Below are 18,882 nucleotides of genomic sequence, written 5' to 3'. Positions count from 1 at the left end.
AGTTAATAAACTGAATTTTGTTTACTTGTTATCTTGGGCTAATATTTACTTTTGTGTGGTGATCTGACACATTTAACCCCTTCAGCCCCCAGCCTGTTTTCACCTTAAAGACCCGGCCATTTTTTGCAATTTTGACCAGTGTCACTTTGACAGGTTATAACTCTGGAACACTTCAACGGATCCTGGCGATTCTGAGATTGTTTTTTCGTGACATATTGTACTTCATGTCAGTGGTAAATTTAGGCCGATATGTTTTGCGTTTATTTGTGAAAATTTCGGAAATTTGGCGAAAATTTTGAAAATTTTGCAATTTTCAAAATTTGAAATTTTATGCCCATAAATCTGAGAGATATGTCACACAAAATAGTTACTAAATAACATTTCCCACATGTCTACTTTACACCAGCGCAATTTTTGAAAAAAAAAAATTTCCGTTAGGAAGTTAGAAGGGTTCAAAGTTCATCACCAATTTCTCATTTTTCCAACAAAATTTACAAAAAAAAATTTTTTAGGTACCACATCACATTTGGAGTGATTTGAGAAACCTAGGCGACAGAAAATACCCAAATGTGACCCAATTCTAAAATCTGCACCCCTCACTCTGCTCAAAACCACATCCAAGAAGTTTATTAACCCTTTAGGAGCTTCACAGCAACCAAAGCAATGTAGACGAAAAAATGAAAATTTTACTTTTTTAAACACAAAAATGTTACTTTAGCCATAAAAATTAGTATTTTCACAAGGGTATCAGGAAAAATGCATCATAAAATGTATCGTGCATTTTCTCCTGAGTACGCAGATACCCCATATGTGGTGGTAATCAAATGTTTGGGCACACAGCAGGACTCGGAAGGCAAGGAGCGCCATTTGAATTTTTGAGTGCAAAATTAGCTGCACTCATTAGCGGACGCCATGTCGGGTTTGAAGACTCCCCGAGGTGCCTAAACAATGGAGCTCCCCCATAAGTGACCCCACAAAATTGTTTTTTCAAACAGGTAGCTTTTTTTTCCACAAGGGTATCAGGAAAAAATGCACCATAAAATGTATTGTGCAATTTCTCCTGAGTACGACGATACCTCATATGTGGTGGAAATCAATTGTTTGGGCGTACGGCGGGGCTCAGAAGAGAAGGAGCGCCATTTCACAGTAAAATTGATTGGAATTATTAGCAGACGCCATGTTTCATTTGGAGACCCCCTGAGGTGCCTAAACAATGGAGCTCCCCCACATGTGATCCCATTTTGGAAACTAGACCCCCCCCCCCATACAAAAAAAATTAGTTTGGCGAAATAAAAAATACAGACATCAGTAAAAAAAGAAAAAAAAAAAATGAGCGCCTGCCACTAAGACCAGTGCCAAACGTGAGAGCAATGCACGAGTCTCGCATCGCATTATCCACTGCAGTCTGGAAGCGAGCAACTGCGCTGGATAATGCGATGCGAGAGGGCGGGGCGGCAGATGAGAAAGGGAGCAGCGGATGGAAGATGGGAAAGGGCGCAGCGGGTGGAGGAGCGGCAGAGGATGGGAAAGGGCGCAGCGGATGGATGATGGGAAATGGCGCAGCGGATGGATGGGAAATGGCGCAGCGGATGGAGGAGCGGCAGAGGATGGGGGGGGGGGGAGGTGAGATGGGGATACCTACCTTACAGGATGGATCTAGGCAGCAGGATCACAGCAGACAGAAGAGGCAGCAGATGAAGGAGGCAACAGATCGAGGAGGGTGAGAGGGGGCAGTAGATGGAAAATGGGAGAGAGCAGGCAGCAGATCGGGGAGGGGGGCAGAGTCTGATGGGAGAGAGAGATGGCACATGGAGGAGGGGGGGCCCCGGGGGGAGGGTGGCTTGCAGCACATGTAGGGGGAGGGTGGCTTGCAGCACATGTGGGGGGTGGCTGGCTTGCAGCACATGTGCTGCAAGCCACCCTCCCCCCACATGTGCTGCAAGCCAGCCACCCTCCCCCCACATGTGCTGCAAGCCAGCCACCCTCCCCCCACATGTGCTGCAAGCCAGCCACCCTCCCCCCACATGTGCTGCAAGCCAGCCACCCTCCCCCTACATGTGCTGCAAGCCACCCTCCCCCCACGTGGGGGGAGGGTGGCTTGCAGCACATGGAGGGATAGGAGGTGTGGCGATGGAGAAGGGGCAGCCGATGAAGGAGGCGGCGGCGGCCGCCGATCGGGAACAGTGGGGGCTGATTCGGGGGCAGCAGCGGCTGAAAAAGGTGGGTGCGACGGCGGCGGGGACAGTGGCGAGCATGGCGGCGGGGACAGCGGTGGATCGGGAGCGGCGGCGGGGACAGCGGTGGAGCGGGAGCATGGCGCCGGGGACAGCGGTGGATCGGGAGCGGCGGCGGGGACAGCGGTGGAGCGGGAGCATGGCGCCGGGGACAGCGGTGGATCGGGAGCGGCGGCGGGGACAGCGGTGGATCGGGAGCGTGGCGCCGGGGACAGCGGTGGATCGGGAGCATGGCGCCGGGGACAGCGGTGGATCGGGAGCATGGCGCCGGGGACAGCGGTGGATCGGGAGCGTGGCGCCGGGGACAGCGGTGGAGCGGGAGCGGCGCCGGGGACAGCGGTGGAGCGGGAGCGTGGCGCCGGGGACAGCGGTGGAGCGGGAGCATGGCGCCGGGGACAGCGGTGGATCGGGAGCGTGGCGCCGGGGACAGCGGTGGATCGGGAGCGGCGGCGGGGACAGCGGTGGATCGGGAGCGTGGCGCCGGGGACAGCGGTGGATCGGGAGCGGCGGCGGGGACAGCGGTGGATCGGGAGCGTGGCGCCGGGGACAGCGGTGGATCAGGAGCGTGGCGCCGGGGACAGCGGTGGATCGGGAGCAGCGGCGGGGCGATCGGAGACAGCGGCGGGGACAGCGGTGGATCGGGAGCAGCGGCGGGGAGATCGGGGACAGGGGCGGGCGGCGGGGACAGCAACTTACCGCTCTCCTCGGCTTCCAGGGACGGTCACAGGCCGCAGATCCACATTGATTGGAGAGAGCGGTCACAAGACCGGTCTCTCCAATCAGAGCTGGGGGCGGGTGAAGCATCGATCACCCAGCTCCAGCCAATGGCCAGTGCTACAGCAGCACTGATCAGGGCTGGATTTCAATGTTCCAGCCATTTTCAATGGCTGGAACATTACAGTGGCTGTAATTGGCTGAGCGGCGTTCGTCAGCCAATCACAGCCTCTGTAGGTTCGGGGAGGAGGCACCACCCCTCCAGAGGTCAGGCAGAGGTCCCCTCCTTCCCGAATTTACCGTTTAATTAAACAAATTTCACTCCCCGGGGCTCCGGGACCGCGATTTCGCCATGACGTACTGAGTACGTCATGGGTCGTTTAGCACCATGCCACCATGACGTACCCAGTACGTCAAAGGTCGTTAAGGGGTTAAAGAAGTTATCCAGACACAAAATGATTTTTTTTTTAAAAACTAATCTATGCTGTATTGTCATTTTAAAACACTGCTATATTATCTTTGAGAGGTTTCTAAAGGCCCCGTCACACACAAGGAGATAGCTAACGAGATTGTTGCTGAGTCACAGTTTCTGTGACCCAGCAACGACCTCGCCAGCGATCTCGTTATGTGTGACACCTACCAGCGATCAGGCCCCTGCTGTGAGATTGCTAGTTGTTGACGAATAGTCTGGACCATTTTCTTCAAAGGCGATGTCCTGCTGGGCAGGACGCATCACTGTTTGACGCCTAACAACCTCCTAACACAGTCCCAACGCCCTCCAAGATCATTATACAGGTCGCTGATCGTTACTGCGTCATTGGTAAGATCTGACTGTGTGACATCTCTCCAGCAACCTCCCAGCGACTTACCAGCGATCATTATCAGGTCGTATCGTTGTCGGGATCGCTGGTAAGTCGTTGTGTGTGACTGGACCTTAACTTTTGTTCTTCTTAAATGATCACTTTTTCTCTGCAGCCACTTTATTTACCTGCAGCTCAACCAAACATGACATCTTCCTTTGCTTATTTGCCAAAATTCACAATCAGAGCTGGCACCGCCTGGCCTCAGTGTCCAGCCCCGCCCTCTGCACACTCATTGGCTGTCAGTAATATGCCCCAGCACTTTATACATAAATGAATACTATGTAATGAAAACTATATATAGCACCTAATGTGAGTCTATAGTATATGCACCAAAAGGTCATAAAAACACAGTCTTTATTAATATTCACTTAAAAACAATTAAACATTTTATGCATATACTTTTTTTTAAAAACACAACCATTAGCTGGAAGAAAAGGGTGTCACGAAGATAAATGTATATTTAAACATAAAGATATGGGTAAAGTGCAAGGGTTAACCCCTTCAGCCCCGAGGCACTTTCCGTTTTTGTTTTTTGCTCCCCTTCTTCCGAGAGCCGTAACTTTTTTATTTTTCCGTCAATCTTGCTATATGAGGGCTTGTTTTTTGCGGGGCAAGTTGTACTTTCAAATGAAACCATAAGTTTTACCATATGGTGTACTCGAAAACAGCAAAAAAACTCGAAGTGTGGAAAAACTGCAAAAAAAGTGTGATGGCACAATAATTTTTGGGAGGTTTTATTCACGGTGTTCACTATATGGTAAAACTGATGTGTGGGTATGATGCTTGAGGTCGGTGCGAGTTTGTAGACACCAAACATGTATAGGTTTACTTGTATCTAAGGGGTTAAAAAAAATTCACAAGCTTGTCCAATAAAAGTGGCGCACGTTTAGCGCCATTTTCCGAAAACCGTAGAGTTCTCATTTTTTGGGATCTATGGCTCAGGGACAGCTTATTTTTTGCGTCTCGAGCTGTCGTTTCTAATGGTACCATTTTTGCGCAGATGCTACGTTTTGATCGCCTGTTATTGCATTTTGCGTAAAACTTGCAGCGACCAAAAAACGTAATTTTGGCGTTTGGAATTTTTTTGCCACTACGCCGTTTACCAATCAGATTAATTTATTTTATATTTTGATAGATCGGGCATTTCTGAACGCGGCGATACCAAATATGTGTGTATTTCTTTTATAACCCTTTAATTTTCAATGGGGGTAAAGGGGGGTGATTTGAACTTTTAGGGGGGTTTTTTTAAAAACTTTTTTTGTACTTTTTTTTTATGTTACTAGTCCCCCTAGGGGGCTATAGCGATCAGCAATCCGATCACTCTTATCTATCTGCTGATCATAGCTATACAGCTGTAAACAGCAGATTCAGTCACTTTCTGTTTCTCTCTGCTCCCGGCCGAGGGAAAACGAAAAGTGAAACTTCATAGCTGCAGGCGTCATCACATGACCCTGTGCTACGATGGCAACCACCGAAAGTCACGTGATCACGCACGTGACTTCCGGTGGGGGCGGCGGTAAGTAAAAATCATGCCCGCGCGCATATAGATCTCGCTGCCAGACTTTGGCAGCGAGATTTAAGGGGTTAAATGTTGCAAGTGGAAGCGATTCCACTCGCAACATGCAGGCACACATGTCAGCTGTTGCAGGGGGCAGGGCTTAACGGGACACGCTCCATGACGGATATATCCGTCCATGGTCGTGAAGGGGTTAAGGAAGGTTGTTTAAATGTAATTGTATGTAAAAACATCAAGCACTAGAGAAAGTGTGGCCAGAAGTCATGACACAAAAAGACCAGCGCCTGTTGCCACCAAAGCAGCCATTATAACCAGAGTAGTTTACCCAGACCTCAGATTACAAGTGAAATTCATAGAGGGAACCAGTTCTCTATAACGCCAAAACAGTCAAAGTGTCAGAATCGACACAGAGATACACATGGTAGTAAAACATTTACCATGTAGTTAGTGGAGTACTGTTTCCTAAGTTTAACGTGACGCTCACACCCCGACGCGCGCACGTTTCATTGCCGTCATACATATATATATATATATATATATCTATCTCATATATATATATATATATATTATATATATATATATATATATATATATTATATATATATATATATATATTGTGAGACTGTGACCGGGGTTATCTATGACGGCCGGTATGTCTCGCCCCGGTTGTGCTCACTCCATGATAGAAAGTAAATCCACTCTAGGGTTAATGCTGTTTCCCTACAGGCTGAAGGAAGGGTTAAATAGAATCAGGAACAAGGGCAGGTGTGCCGGGTGTGGGGGAGTGAACACAACTCCCTGAGCTCTCTGCTGGAGAGGCACATGTATATTGTTGTGGACTTTTGTTTGGACATTAAACCGTGTGCTGTGAACCTTAATGCCTGGATCCTGTGTCTTCTGCTGCGCAGCCGACCACGCTACCTCACATATGGTGGAGAATCGGCGGGCATGACAGCCGGTGAGGTGTAGCATCCATCCCTGGTGACCCAGCAGCACATGTCCTGGATTCGAGCGGCTATACTACAGTACTACAGCCCAAACCCGGCGACGCCATGGAGGACATACTAAGGCAGCAGCAAGCAACAGACTAATGCACAGCTACAAGAGGCTAATGCACAGCAACAACAGGCTAATGCACAGCAGCAACAGACCAATGCACACCTGCTCCGGGCGTTGGAACGTCAGCAGCAATCCTTACAAGCGCAGGAAAAAAGGCACCAAGAACAGATGGTTCTCCTGGCCAAGTCGATCCGTGCCGGACCGGCAGCAACAACCCCGGGACCGGGTGACGACGGCAGCATCCGGAAAGCGGTGAGACAAGCATTACAAAAGATGACCCCGGGGGATGATGTGGAAGCGTTCCTGGCAGTGTTTGAGCGGGTGGCCGAGCGGGAAAAGCTGCCGACCCCCCAGTGGGCTGAGGTATTGTCGCCCTATCTGACGGGGGAACCCCAAAAAGCGTACCTGGACCTCTGTACCGAGGACGCCATTGACTATGTGACCCTGAAAGCCGAAATACTGGCTCGGTTGGGGGTGAATACCTATGTACGGGCTCAGCGGGTAAATCAGTGGTTCTATGAGGAAGCCAAACCCGTACGCTCCCAGGCCCATGACTTGTTGCATCTTGTAAAAAAAAATGGTTGCAGCCTGACACTCTGAGCCCGGCGCAAATGGTGGAAAGGGTAGTAGTGGATCGTTTTGTGCGCACTTTACCCGTCACCGTTTAACGGTGGGTAGGACAGGGTGAACCGAGTACCCTCGACCAATTAGTGTCCCTGGTAGAGCGGCATGTGGCTACGCAGGACTTGATACGGGACACTGAGACTTTGCGTACCGCCCGTCGGTCCGGCCCCTCCAAGCCTAGGGCCATGGACCCACCGCTGACAACGGTGCAGGAGTCCCCTACCGTCCCGTCTGAGGCCGCGGCCGCCATTCCTGAGGTCCGGAAGGTTCTGTACCCTAAACGACAACCCGTCAAGGGGGTTTCCGTCCCCATTAGATGTTGGCGATGCCAGCGGGTGGGACATATGGAAGCCCAGTGTCCACTCACCACGGAGCCCATGGATTGTGGGGTTACCCGGCGGGGTTCAATGTATGCTCAGGTGGTGTGTACCGCTGACCTGGTCTCCCCAGAGACGGAGCCCCACTTGTGCCAAATACAGGTGAATGGATGTCCGGTTACAGGATTGTTGGATTCCGGAAGCTTAGTGACCCTTGTGCGATCCACCTTGAGGGCTAAAGTAAAGGCCACAGGACGTACCGTGGGGGTGGTTTGCATACATGGGGACCGCCGAGACTATCCCACAGGGATTGTCACCATCACAGCACCTTGCGGTCAGGTGCAACATGAGGTGGGACTTCTTAACACTCTTCCCTATGACGTGATCCTAGGAAGGGAGGGATCTGCCCTATTTTTGGACTTTATGGAAGGGACCCCCTAAGTCTCCTCAGATATTGGTCAGTCCGGGACCTGAGCCCTACAATCCTGAATCCGGGACACCTGCTGTAGGGGTCCCCATGATAGGGACAGAATGTGAACCCGATAGGTCGCCCCTAGAGGTATTGGCAGGAGAGGCTGAGACGGTCGAACCCATCCCGGAGTTGGAGGCGTCCCCGGATACGTTTGGGACTGCCCAACTCCAGGACCCTACATTAATACATGCCCGGAGTCGGGTGACAGTAATTGACGGGGTGGCACAGCTGCCCGGTGCCCAGGTAAGGTACCCCCATTTCGCTCTTAAGCAGGATTTGCTCTACCGGGTAGATGAAATACGGGGCGTGGGGGTAGAGCAGTTGGTGGTGCCCCAGCCGCATCGCCGGCGGGTCCTTGACTTGGCTCATAAACACCTGATGAGTGGCCACCTAGGGGTCAAGAAAACGCAGGAGCGAATATTGCAAAGGTTCTATTGGCCCGGAGTCTTTGGGGAGGTAAAACGGTTCGGCGAAACCTGCCCGGAGTGTCAGCTTACCGCACCCCTGACCCATTTTCGCAGTCCGTTGGTACCGTTACCCATTATAGAAGTCCCTTTTGAACGGATAGGGATGGATCTGGTGGGGCCCCTCGTAAAGTCCGCTCGAGGGCACCAACACATCCTAGTGATCGTTGACTATGCCACCCGGTATCCCGAGGCGATACCTCTCAGACATACTGCAGCAAAGCTTATAGCTCGGGAGTTGTTTGCTGTGTTCTGCCGGGTGGGGTTGCCCAAGGAGATCCTTACGGATCAGGGGACCCCATTCATGTCTAAAGTGACCAAAGAGCTATGCCGGCTACTCCAGATCAAGCAGTTGCGTACGTCTGTGTATCATCCTCAAACGGACGGTTTAGTCGAGCGTTTCAATAAAACCCTGAAAACCATGCTAAAAAGGGTGATTTCAAAAGACGGGAAAGACTGGGATATGATGCTTCCCTATTTGATGTTTGCCATCCGTGAGGTGCCACAGGCATCCACGGGGTTTTCGCCTTTTGAGTTGTTATACGGGCGACATCCTCGGGGATTGTTGGACCTGGCAAAGGAAACATGGGAGCAAGAGCCCACCCCCCATAAAAGTGTGATTGAACACATTTTGGGTATGCAGAACCGCATAAGTGCGGTCATGCCAATTGTGAAGGAGCATTTACAGGAGGCTCAGGCCGCGCAAAGCGGCCGCTACAATAGACAAGCCACCGTGCGGACCTTTAAACCCGGGGATCGGGTGTTGGTATTAATCCCCACGGCGGAGAGTAAATTCCTGGCTCAGTGGCAAGGCCCCTACGAGATAAAGGAAAGAGTCGGGGTGGTTAACTATAAAGTGTTGCAGCCCGGTAGGCGGAAACCTGAACAAATATACCATGTCAACCTATTAAAACCTTGGCAGGAACGGGAAAGCCTGATGGCTGTTTTTTCCCCATCTCCCTCCTCTTCGGGTCGTTCACATCCGGCTCCAGCGACCTCCGGAGAGGACGAACCGGAAGTAAGGATTGGAGAAGCCCTCACCAAGACTCAGAGGCGAGAGGCCAGACGGTTGGTTCAGCAGAACCCCGATGTCTTCTCCGAGCTGCCCGGTAGAACCAGTCTGATACGACATGATATTGTCACCGAGCCCCACCTGAAGGTACGCCTGAAGTCATACCGGGTACCGGAGGCTCGACGACAAGCCATATCGGAGGAAGTAAAGACAATGTTACGCCTGGGGGTCATCGAAAAATCCCGAAGTGAATGGGCTAGTCCGATTGTCCTAATACCAAAACCCGATGGCTCCTTAAGGTTCTGCAATGACTTTAGGAGATTGAACGAAATATCCAAGTTCGATCTCTACCCCATGCCCCGGGTGGATGAGCTGATTGATAGGCTGGGACAGGCGCGATATTTTACCACACTCGACCTGACCAAGGGGTACTGGCAGGTGCCACTAACGGAGTCCGCCAAGGAGAAAACCGCTTTTGTTACGCCGGAGGGTCTCTTCCACTATGTTGTCTTGCCTTTTGGGTTACATGGCGCTCCGGCCACGTTCCAGAGGTTGATGGACTTAGTGCTGGAACCCCATCAGGCGTATGCATCAGCGTACCTGGATGACATCATTATTTACAGCTCCGATTGGCAGACCCACTTGGAACAGGTACAAGCAGTGGTGGACGCGCTTCGAACAGCCGGATTGACAGCCAATCCCAAGAAATGTGCGTTGGGACTCACGGAAGCCCGCTACTTGGGCTACGTGATAGGCCAAGGAGTGATTAAGCCCCAAATTAACAAGGTTGAGGCGATCCAGAAGTGGCCTAGACCCCTGACCACGAAGCAGGTTAGGGCCTTCCTGGGTATCGTGGGGTACTACAGGAGGTTTGTAAAGGATTTTGCGGGACTATCAGCCCCCTTGACGGACCTTCTCAAAGGCAAGAAGTCCGTCATGGTGCGCTGGACTCCGCAGGCCGAGGACTCCTTCCGGGCCCTGAAGGGGGTCCTGTGCGGACAGCCCGTTCTTGTACACCCTGATTTCCGGAAGGAGTTCATAGTACAGACTGACGCTTCAGAGGTCGGCCTGGGGGCAGTGCTGTCTCAGGTGGTTCAGGGGGAGGAACACCCCGTCACCTTCTTAAGTAGGCAGCTCACCCCTCCCGAGCGGAATTATAGCGTAGTGGAGAAGGAGTGCCTGGCGATCAAGTGGGCCTTGGAGTCCCTACGCTATTACCTGCTGGGACGGCAGTTTCGCTTGGTGACGGATCACTCTCCACTGGTCTGGATGAGGTCCGCCAAGGAACGGAATGCCCGGGTTACCCGGTGGTTCCTTTCTCTGCAGAACTTCCGGTTTACGGTTGAACATAGGGCCGGTAGGTTGCAGGGCAACGCCGATGCCTTGTCCCGCGGCCCGTGTTTGATGGCGGGAGTTCAACCCTGCACGCTTGAACTGAGGGGGGGGGTATGTGAGACTGTGACCGGGGTTATCTATGACGGCCGGTATGTCTCGCCCCGGTTGTGCTCACTCCATGATAGAAAGTAAATCCACTCTAGGGTTAATGCTGTTTCCCTACAGGCTGAAGGAAGGGTTAAATAGAATCAGGAACAAGGGCAGGTGTGCCGGGTGTGGGGGAGTGAACACAACTCCCTGAGCTCTCTTGCTGGAGAGGCACATGTATATTGTTGTGGACTTTTGTTTGGACATTAAACCGTGTGCTGTGAACCTTAATGCCTGGATCCCGTGTCTTCTGCTGTGCAGCCGACCACGCTACCTCACAATATGTATACATATATATATATTTTCTATTTATAATGTAATTATGTATACACATATACACATACACGTACATACACACCTGCGGTCTCTCTTCTCTCCCCTCCTGTGGTCTCTGTTCTCTCCCTGTGCTCTCTCTTCTCCCCCCGTGCAGTTTCTCTCTTCCGTGATCTCTCTTTTTCCCCTGTGCAGTCTCTCACCCCGTGCAGTCTCGTCTCTCACTGTGCAGTCTCTCCCATGTACAGTTTCTCCCCAGTGCTTTCTCTCTCCCCCTGTGCAGGCTCTCACCCCGTGCTCTCTCTTCTCCCCCTGTGCAGACTCTTCTCGATCTATGTGGTCTCACTCCCCGTGATCTCTCTTCTCCCCCGTGCGGTCTCTCTCCCTGTGTGGTCTCTCCCCCTGTGATCTCTCCCCTTCCCCTGTGCAGTCTCTCTCTCTCCCCATGTGCAGTCTCTCTCTCCCCCGTGTGGGCTCTCATCCCGTGTTCTCTCTTCTCCCCCTTGTGCTGTGATGAGCGCAGCATTTTTACTGTGGAGAGGTCTCCCAGCGATGCAGGAGATCAGTGCTGACCGCAGGAGTCAGGTGACGTCCCTGGGCTCTGCTCCCGGCAGTATTCAAAAGCCAGGAGCTCAGGACGCTGCGCTGATCACATAGTGCAGAGAGACCACGCACAGGAGGAGAGAGTGCACATGGGAGGGGGAGGCAGTTTCCCGGGCCCCATACATCATAAAGAGCTGGGCACACCATCGGGCAAACAGCGCTGACTGTGTCCCTGACAGAAAGTGGGCCCCCCTGTTTGTCCAGGGCGCCAGCACCTACAGCGTAGGGGAGAAGACAGATACATAGATAGCAACGCATGGGGGAGGGGAAGAGTACGGAATGTGGGGAGGATATGGGGGAGGATGAGATGGAGCGGGGGCTGCGTAGCGCTGTACCCGGTGGGCAGCAGGGACCAAAATGATGTCGGCTGTGATGCCTATCAATAAGGCAGAACATAAGATCCACTTTGAGCCTGGGGAGCGGGGCTGATGGCAGAACAGGTAGGTAGTTGGTGTATCTACATGCCCCTATGTAGCCCAATAGTGAAATACAAATAAAAAAAATAAGCAAACAAGCCAGATAACCCCTTTAAATGTGACAAACATGCAAAAGAATAAGAAATCAGGAAAGTGGCAAACACTATTTCACACCACTGTAGATGTAAACTGTGAAAGAATGTACAATGTAAATGTAAAAACAATTTCATATAATGTCAATTTTTTATTAGTCTAGTGACTAACTATTAAAGGGGTACTCTGGAAGATGAAGAAAAACTTTGTACTGGCTCTTCCATCATACACTAGGAAGCAGAGTTGGCCACTGCAATTCTAATATCTTTAGATCACTTGTAAATCAATAAAATAGTAGCTGCTCCTTACCCCTCACCACTCCCGTATGGGATGTTACATCACAGACCACTGTAAAATTCAGTGCTGCAGCAGAGAATAAGGGAGCTTGGCAGTCGGCTCCATGCTCCTCCTACCTGTCGCCTTATACTTACTTCTATCCAGTCTTATAACAGGGGGCATAGCAGGGGTGTTCTAAGACTGTATAGAAGCAAGTATCAGGGGGCTGGACGGTAGGAAGAGCATAAAGGCAGTGGCCATGCCCCCTGTTTTAAAACTGGACAGAAGCAAGTATCAGGGGGCTGACAGGTAGGAAGAGCATGGAGCCGGTGGCCACGTCCTTGCTTCGTCCCCTCTGCTCTCTGAAGCAGCACAATGGCTGGCAGGGCTCCACTCGCCTTCCTCAATTTAATGTTGTGCATATGTTCCACCACGGCTGGGGGTTGTGACACTTACTTGCGTCTTCTGCGGTACGTCCGCCACCGCATCACCGGTTACCGTTGGAGACGTAGTTGGATAACACATCACAAACGCTGTTTCTTTGCAACGCAACCACAAATTTGGCTTGCAATCTTCGTGACAGGCAACTCCTTGACAGGCATAGCCACTTTTCTTCTACATTCCCGTTCTGCTGCCGCTGTTTTGTGGGGTACATTCCTGTCTAGCCCTCCCCCTGGGCAATAAGCCCTTCAGCAGCCGAGTCTAACTTCTACTTTTCCCGTCTCTTTGCGGCTTTGTGTCCTTAGGACACAATGAAGGAAACTTCCCAGTTCCAGGCATACCCCAAAACTGAGCACGCTAGCCCCATGAACCTGTCTGCAGACCTGCCTTTCCACCTGGCCTGTCTGGCTAACCAACTCTGACAGTCTTCCCTCTGTGCTCCAAGTTTCTCTGGTTACTATAGTATCTATCTCTGGGCCTGCTGGCACCTGCACTTATCACTCTTCCTATTGCTAACAGGCTATCTACCACTTACATCCCCTCCTGCACTCTTGGTTCCTACATAACAATAAATCTTAGTCTAAAACAATACACAATATTCCAATACCTATCAGCTAACACTCCTATGCTTTACATTCCTATACAATTAAGCATTTAATCCCACATGACAACTTATACTATATATAACAAAATACAATATCTCCGCGCAATAAAACACTTTACATATAATACACATTCAGTAGGAGTGAGGGAACCCGACCACCTCCTACAACGTAATGTCCTATGTGGAAGTGGTGAAGAGCAGCTAGTATGTTATTGATTTACAAGTGATCTAAAGATACTAGAACTGCAGTGGCCAGATCAGCTTCTGTAGTGGCCCGGTCCAAATTGTGTCTGTTTCTTTAAGTACATTTACTTATATGTAATACTATATGTTATATGTTATAAGTAAAGCATTTTTCATTTGCTGTGTTCTAGCACCATCTACTGGTGAAAACTGTACGAATCTGAAGTGTGCATTGGGTGTTTTCCTATTGGCCAGTTCTTGGTCACATGGCTCAATAGGTGGAGCTATTCTCCAGCCTCTGTCTGAAAATAACTGGAATGTTCTGGTTCTGGACGAGTCTCCTCTGAGGGAAGACATTATGTGGAGTTTCTCTTCACCACAAGACTCCTACTAGGCCTGAGGCCTAGAATTTCACCATTTACTGATTTTTACAGCCAATATACTGAAGGCTTCCTATCCTGAATCCTCACTGGCCAGCTATACATCTCTTCAGACAGTAGGGCATACTGAGTATATACCAGACCCTACTGCAGGTAGATTGGGGAAGCTTGAGGGTCTCCCACCCCACTGCAATATTAGTGGCTTGCATGCCATTGTCCACACACCAGCCGTCCGGTCCCCGTAGCGCGATGGGCAACTTTCTACATTTGCTTACAAGTACTGCATGTGTCTTAACTAGCAGTGAAATCAACCCCAGGACTCCAGGTCTGTACAATCTTATTATCATATCTAACCTCTAAGCTCAAGAGACTCTGAACCTGCTAAAAGCATACCAGAATTAAATCTGAAACAAATCGTGCTCTTAAAAGCTCCAGAACCCTAATTGCACTTCAGCATTCAACTCCAAGCTGTATTTGCCATGGCCTACCCACAAAAGACTGACACATACAGTATATTCCGTGTTGTTTTCCTTTGTTCCCGCTGTATTAAAGCAACTGTTATCCCCAAGACCGTGTCTGTGGACTGTCCATCAGCTGTGGATACTGTGTGGGGGTGGATAGCAGGGAACATCAGGGCCTGGTAGACCACCCAGGGAACACGGCCCCTGCAACCTCGTGCCAGAACAGCAACTGTGACATATAGAACATTTGAGGTCCTCTGTCCCTGGGCCCTTACACTTCATAGTGCATGAGGGCAGGGCCAGTACAAACATGTTTTAGTCTCCCCAGAGTACCCCTTTAGAGCAAGGGAGCGGTCTTAAAATAATATACAAGCTATAATGTAACACATTAACTATTTTTAACAACATGAAAGCGAAGAGAAGGCAATGGATGACCGGCTTACTATGTATAAATGAGATTTCTCAACTAAACCATTACATGGTATGATGGTAACAGAGATTTTTGGTTACTCTAAACATTTTCATAGTGTAGTAAATCTAAAAGTGGGTCAGAATGTAAGGAAATTATGAATAACATAATAAAATTGATGACAATACTTTCATAATTTTTAAAAATCTGTTCCTATAAGGCAACATTGCCACAGTCTTATCCAAGCAAACATTTTCCAGTCTTACCGTGCTTTTATAGGAAAATTCTGGCTCATGTCTCTCAAAACCTTTAATGCTTCATTAACGGGAGTGGAGAAAACTTTTGAGGCTGCTTGGAAGCTGAGATCTTTACAGAAAAAAAAAAACCAGGAAGACAAAAATCCCATTAAAAAAACAAAAACAAAATGTGCATCTGAATAAACGTTTCGAAAAATTAGCAAAATTGTAGTGTTCAGTGCATCAATTAGCAGATTGCTCATAGCAGCTTCTGTATAGCACATTTCACAACATTTCTGACACATTCTTCCAATTAACACAAGAAAATATCTCAGGCTCATATTAGACCACTTTGCTTCAAATATAGAGCATATTGTCCACAGTGGGAGACGTTTTGCTTTTATAATAAGCGCAACAGATTTCAGAAACTAAGAAAAGAAAACTTATATGATCTCATGTCCACTTTACCTGTAGTTTCATAGCAGTCTGAGAAAAATGTACGAGCAGTGAAAAATATTCATTATGAGCTATCCATTATATGCATTACAACACAATAAAAAATTTCTATTGTTTCTTGCTCTGCATTAATAAGTATATACTGTACATGTCTGTGACTTTTATTGCCAATAAAATCCCTTAAGGCCATAAAAAAGATTGTCATTCAACTTTGTAAGAAACAGCATGATGGAAAGCTAGTGCAGTGTATCTTATCTTATCTAATATATATATACATACACACACATATATATATATATATATATATATATATATATATATATATATATATATATATATATATATATATCTCCCCCTACAAAACAAAGGGTTAAATGCAGAACCCAATAAAATCCTACAACTGCAACTTAATCCTGGGTGACTGAGGGGGCACCAGGGTGACATGATCAGAGAAGGTCAAGACTGTTGTGCTAAAAGTCTTTTATAGACAGGTGAGGATTTCCGGATTCACAAGTGCTTTACACCTGCTAATGGAAGAGCGGATGTCTGGAGAATACAGGATTACTTCAAGGATCTAATATGCTATAATGAGACGTTCCAAGGTAATTTGTTCTTTACTCCCAACACCTGTGGCTGCACTTGAACACACACAAATCAATACAGCTTTAACAATCTATAATAAGTAGAGTTCAGTTGCATCTACACAATGTGGTATATTAAGGCAAGGGATACACGGTGACTTTGGCTGAGACTGTTGTTGCACAACCAAAGTTCTCTTGGTCACTAGGTTACATCGTGGCACTATAAAAGTTGGTTTGCACCGCCACTTAAAGACTACCATGACAAAAATAAGTCAGAGTTTTTGCGACTTGCTTTTTTTTTTTTGCCTAATATACATCTTTAAAGGGAATCTGTAGGCTGGTTTTTGCTGCCTCATCTGACTGCTTACAGGCAAGGAGGTTCTGAATCCAACTGTGTATCACAAAGATTACTGGGTGAAACAATCAAAGAATTTAGATCAGGAACACAGCAGAGCTGATAGCTGCTCCTGCCAACACCTGGCTCTCAATAGAGATCATACATTGACTGTAAAATGTCACTCACAGCAGGGGGGTGTCGGACTGCCCTGCATGTGAGTTTCTAGTCCTGTGATGTTAATCACAGGGTAATAATCCCCTTAGTTTATGTAAACAATTGCATACACACTGATCAGAGAAGCACAACTGCTTTTCGTTTTTTTAACCCTTACAGCATGCTGTCCTCAGTTTACATAGCAAAAACCTGCTGACAGATTCCCTTTAATTTTATACCTTTTAGGGATTTCACTTTCAACTTGCTTAATTGTTCACAATAACAGTAATTTTGACCAAGGGTGCCAAAAACCTTCACATGCCACTGTGGATGTATGTACAGTGCCTTGCGAAAGTATTTGTCTCCCTTGAATTTTTCAACCTTTTCCCATATTTCAGGCTTCAAACATAAAGATAAAAATTTTAATGTTATGGTGAAGAATCAACAAGTGGGACACAAATGAGGAGATGAACGAAATTTATTGCTGATTTTAAACTTTAAAAAAAAAATTATTTAGAAGTGGGGCGTGCAATATTATTTGATCCCTTTAAGTTAATACTTTGTAGCTCCACCTTTTGCCGTGATTACAGCTTCAAGTCGCTTGGGGTATGTCTCTATCAGTTTTGCACATCGAGAGACTGAAATTCTTGTCCATTCTTCCTTTGCAAATAGCTCGAGCTGAGTGAGGTTGGATGGAGAGCATTTGTGAACAGCAGTTTCAGCTCTTTCCACAGATTCTCGATTGGATTCAGGTCTGGACTTTGACTTGGCCATTCTAACACTTGGATACATTTATTTGTGAACCATTCCATTGTAGATTTTGTTTTATGTTTGGGATCATTGTCTTGTTGGAAGACAAATCTCTGTCCTAGTCTCAGATCTTTTGCGGACTCCAACAGATTTTCTTCAATAGTTGTCTTCTATCTGGCTCCATCCATCTTCCCATCAATTTAACCATCTTTCCTGTCCCTGCTGAAGAAAAGCAGGCCTAAACCATGATGCTGCCACCACCATGTTTGACAGTGGAGATGGTGTGTTCAGGGTGATGAGCTATGTTGCCTTTACGCCAAAACATATCGTTTGGCATTGTGCCCAAAAAGTTTGATTTTGGTTTCATCTGACCAGAGCACCTTCTTCCACATGTTTGTTGTGTCTCCCAGGTGGCTTGTGGCAAACTTTAAACAACACTTTTTATGGCTATCTTTGAGAAATGGCTTTCTTCTTGCCACTGTTCCATAAAGGCCAGATTTGTGCAGCATACAACTGATCGTTGTCCTGTGGACAGACTCTCCCACCTCAGCTGTAGATCTCTGCAGTTCATCCAGAGTGATCATGGGCCTCTTGGCTGCATCTCTGATCAGTATTCTCCTTGTTTGAGATGAAAGTTTGGATGGATGGCCGGGTCTTGGTAGATTTACAGTGGTATGATACTGCTTCCATTTCAATATGATCGCTTGCACAGTGCTCCTTCGGATGTTTAAAGTTTTGAAAATCTTTTTGTAACCAAATCAAGCTTTAAACTTATCCCCAACAGTATCACAGACTTGCCTGTTGTGTTCCTTGGTCTTCATGATGCTCTCTGTGCTTTAATCAGAACACTGAGACTATCACAAAGCAGGTGCATTTATATGGAGACTAGATTACACACAGGTGGTTTATATTTATCATCATCAGTGATTTAGGACAACATTGGATCATTCAGAGATCCTCAATGAACTTCTGGAGTGAGTTTGCTGTACTGAAAGTAAAGGGGACGAATAATATTGCACACCCCACTTTTCAGTTATTTTTAAAAAAAGTATAACATAAGCAATACATTTCGTTCAACTTCACAATTGTGTCCCACTTGTTGTTGATTCTTCACCATAACATTAAAATTTTTATCTTTATGTTTGAAGTCTGAAATGTGGCAAAATGTTGAAAAATTCAAGGGAGCTGAATACTTTTGTATATATATTGTGTATGTGTATGTATGTATGTATGTATACACACACGTAAGTTTCTTCACCCCCACAATTACTTAACGAGTCTAGGGATGATCAAATATCACAAATATTCGTCAATATCCAGATTCGCGAATATTTAACTAATAGGTCGCCGCTATGCGAATATTCGATGCGCAATGTAAGTCTATGGGAAGCCCAAAGAGTTGCTATTCGGCAACTATTCGGGTTTGCCATAGACTTACATTGCGCATCGAATATTCACAAATAGTCGAATAGC

At 47.9% G+C, this 18,882-nt stretch overlaps 1 protein-coding gene across 1 annotated transcript in view; it reads right to left on the bottom strand.

Annotated features, from left to right (window-relative positions):
* UGGT2 (UDP-glucose glycoprotein glucosyltransferase 2) overlaps positions 1–18,882 on the bottom strand; it is a 518,153-nt gene that overhangs the window by 381,324 nt on the left and 117,947 nt on the right. The window contains exon 9 of the mRNA XM_075336749.1: positions 15,163–15,262. Within this exon, the coding sequence (XP_075192864.1) occupies positions 15,163–15,262 (100 nt within the window). The remainder of the gene's footprint in view (positions 1–15,162; positions 15,263–18,882) is intronic.

This window comes from Anomaloglossus baeobatrachus, chromosome 2 (genome assembly GCF_048569485.1).
Source record: "Anomaloglossus baeobatrachus isolate aAnoBae1 chromosome 2, aAnoBae1.hap1, whole genome shotgun sequence".
NCBI classification, from domain to species: Eukaryota; Metazoa; Chordata; class Amphibia; order Anura; family Aromobatidae; genus Anomaloglossus; species Anomaloglossus baeobatrachus.
This window is presented reverse-complemented; position numbering and strand designations above follow the sequence as displayed.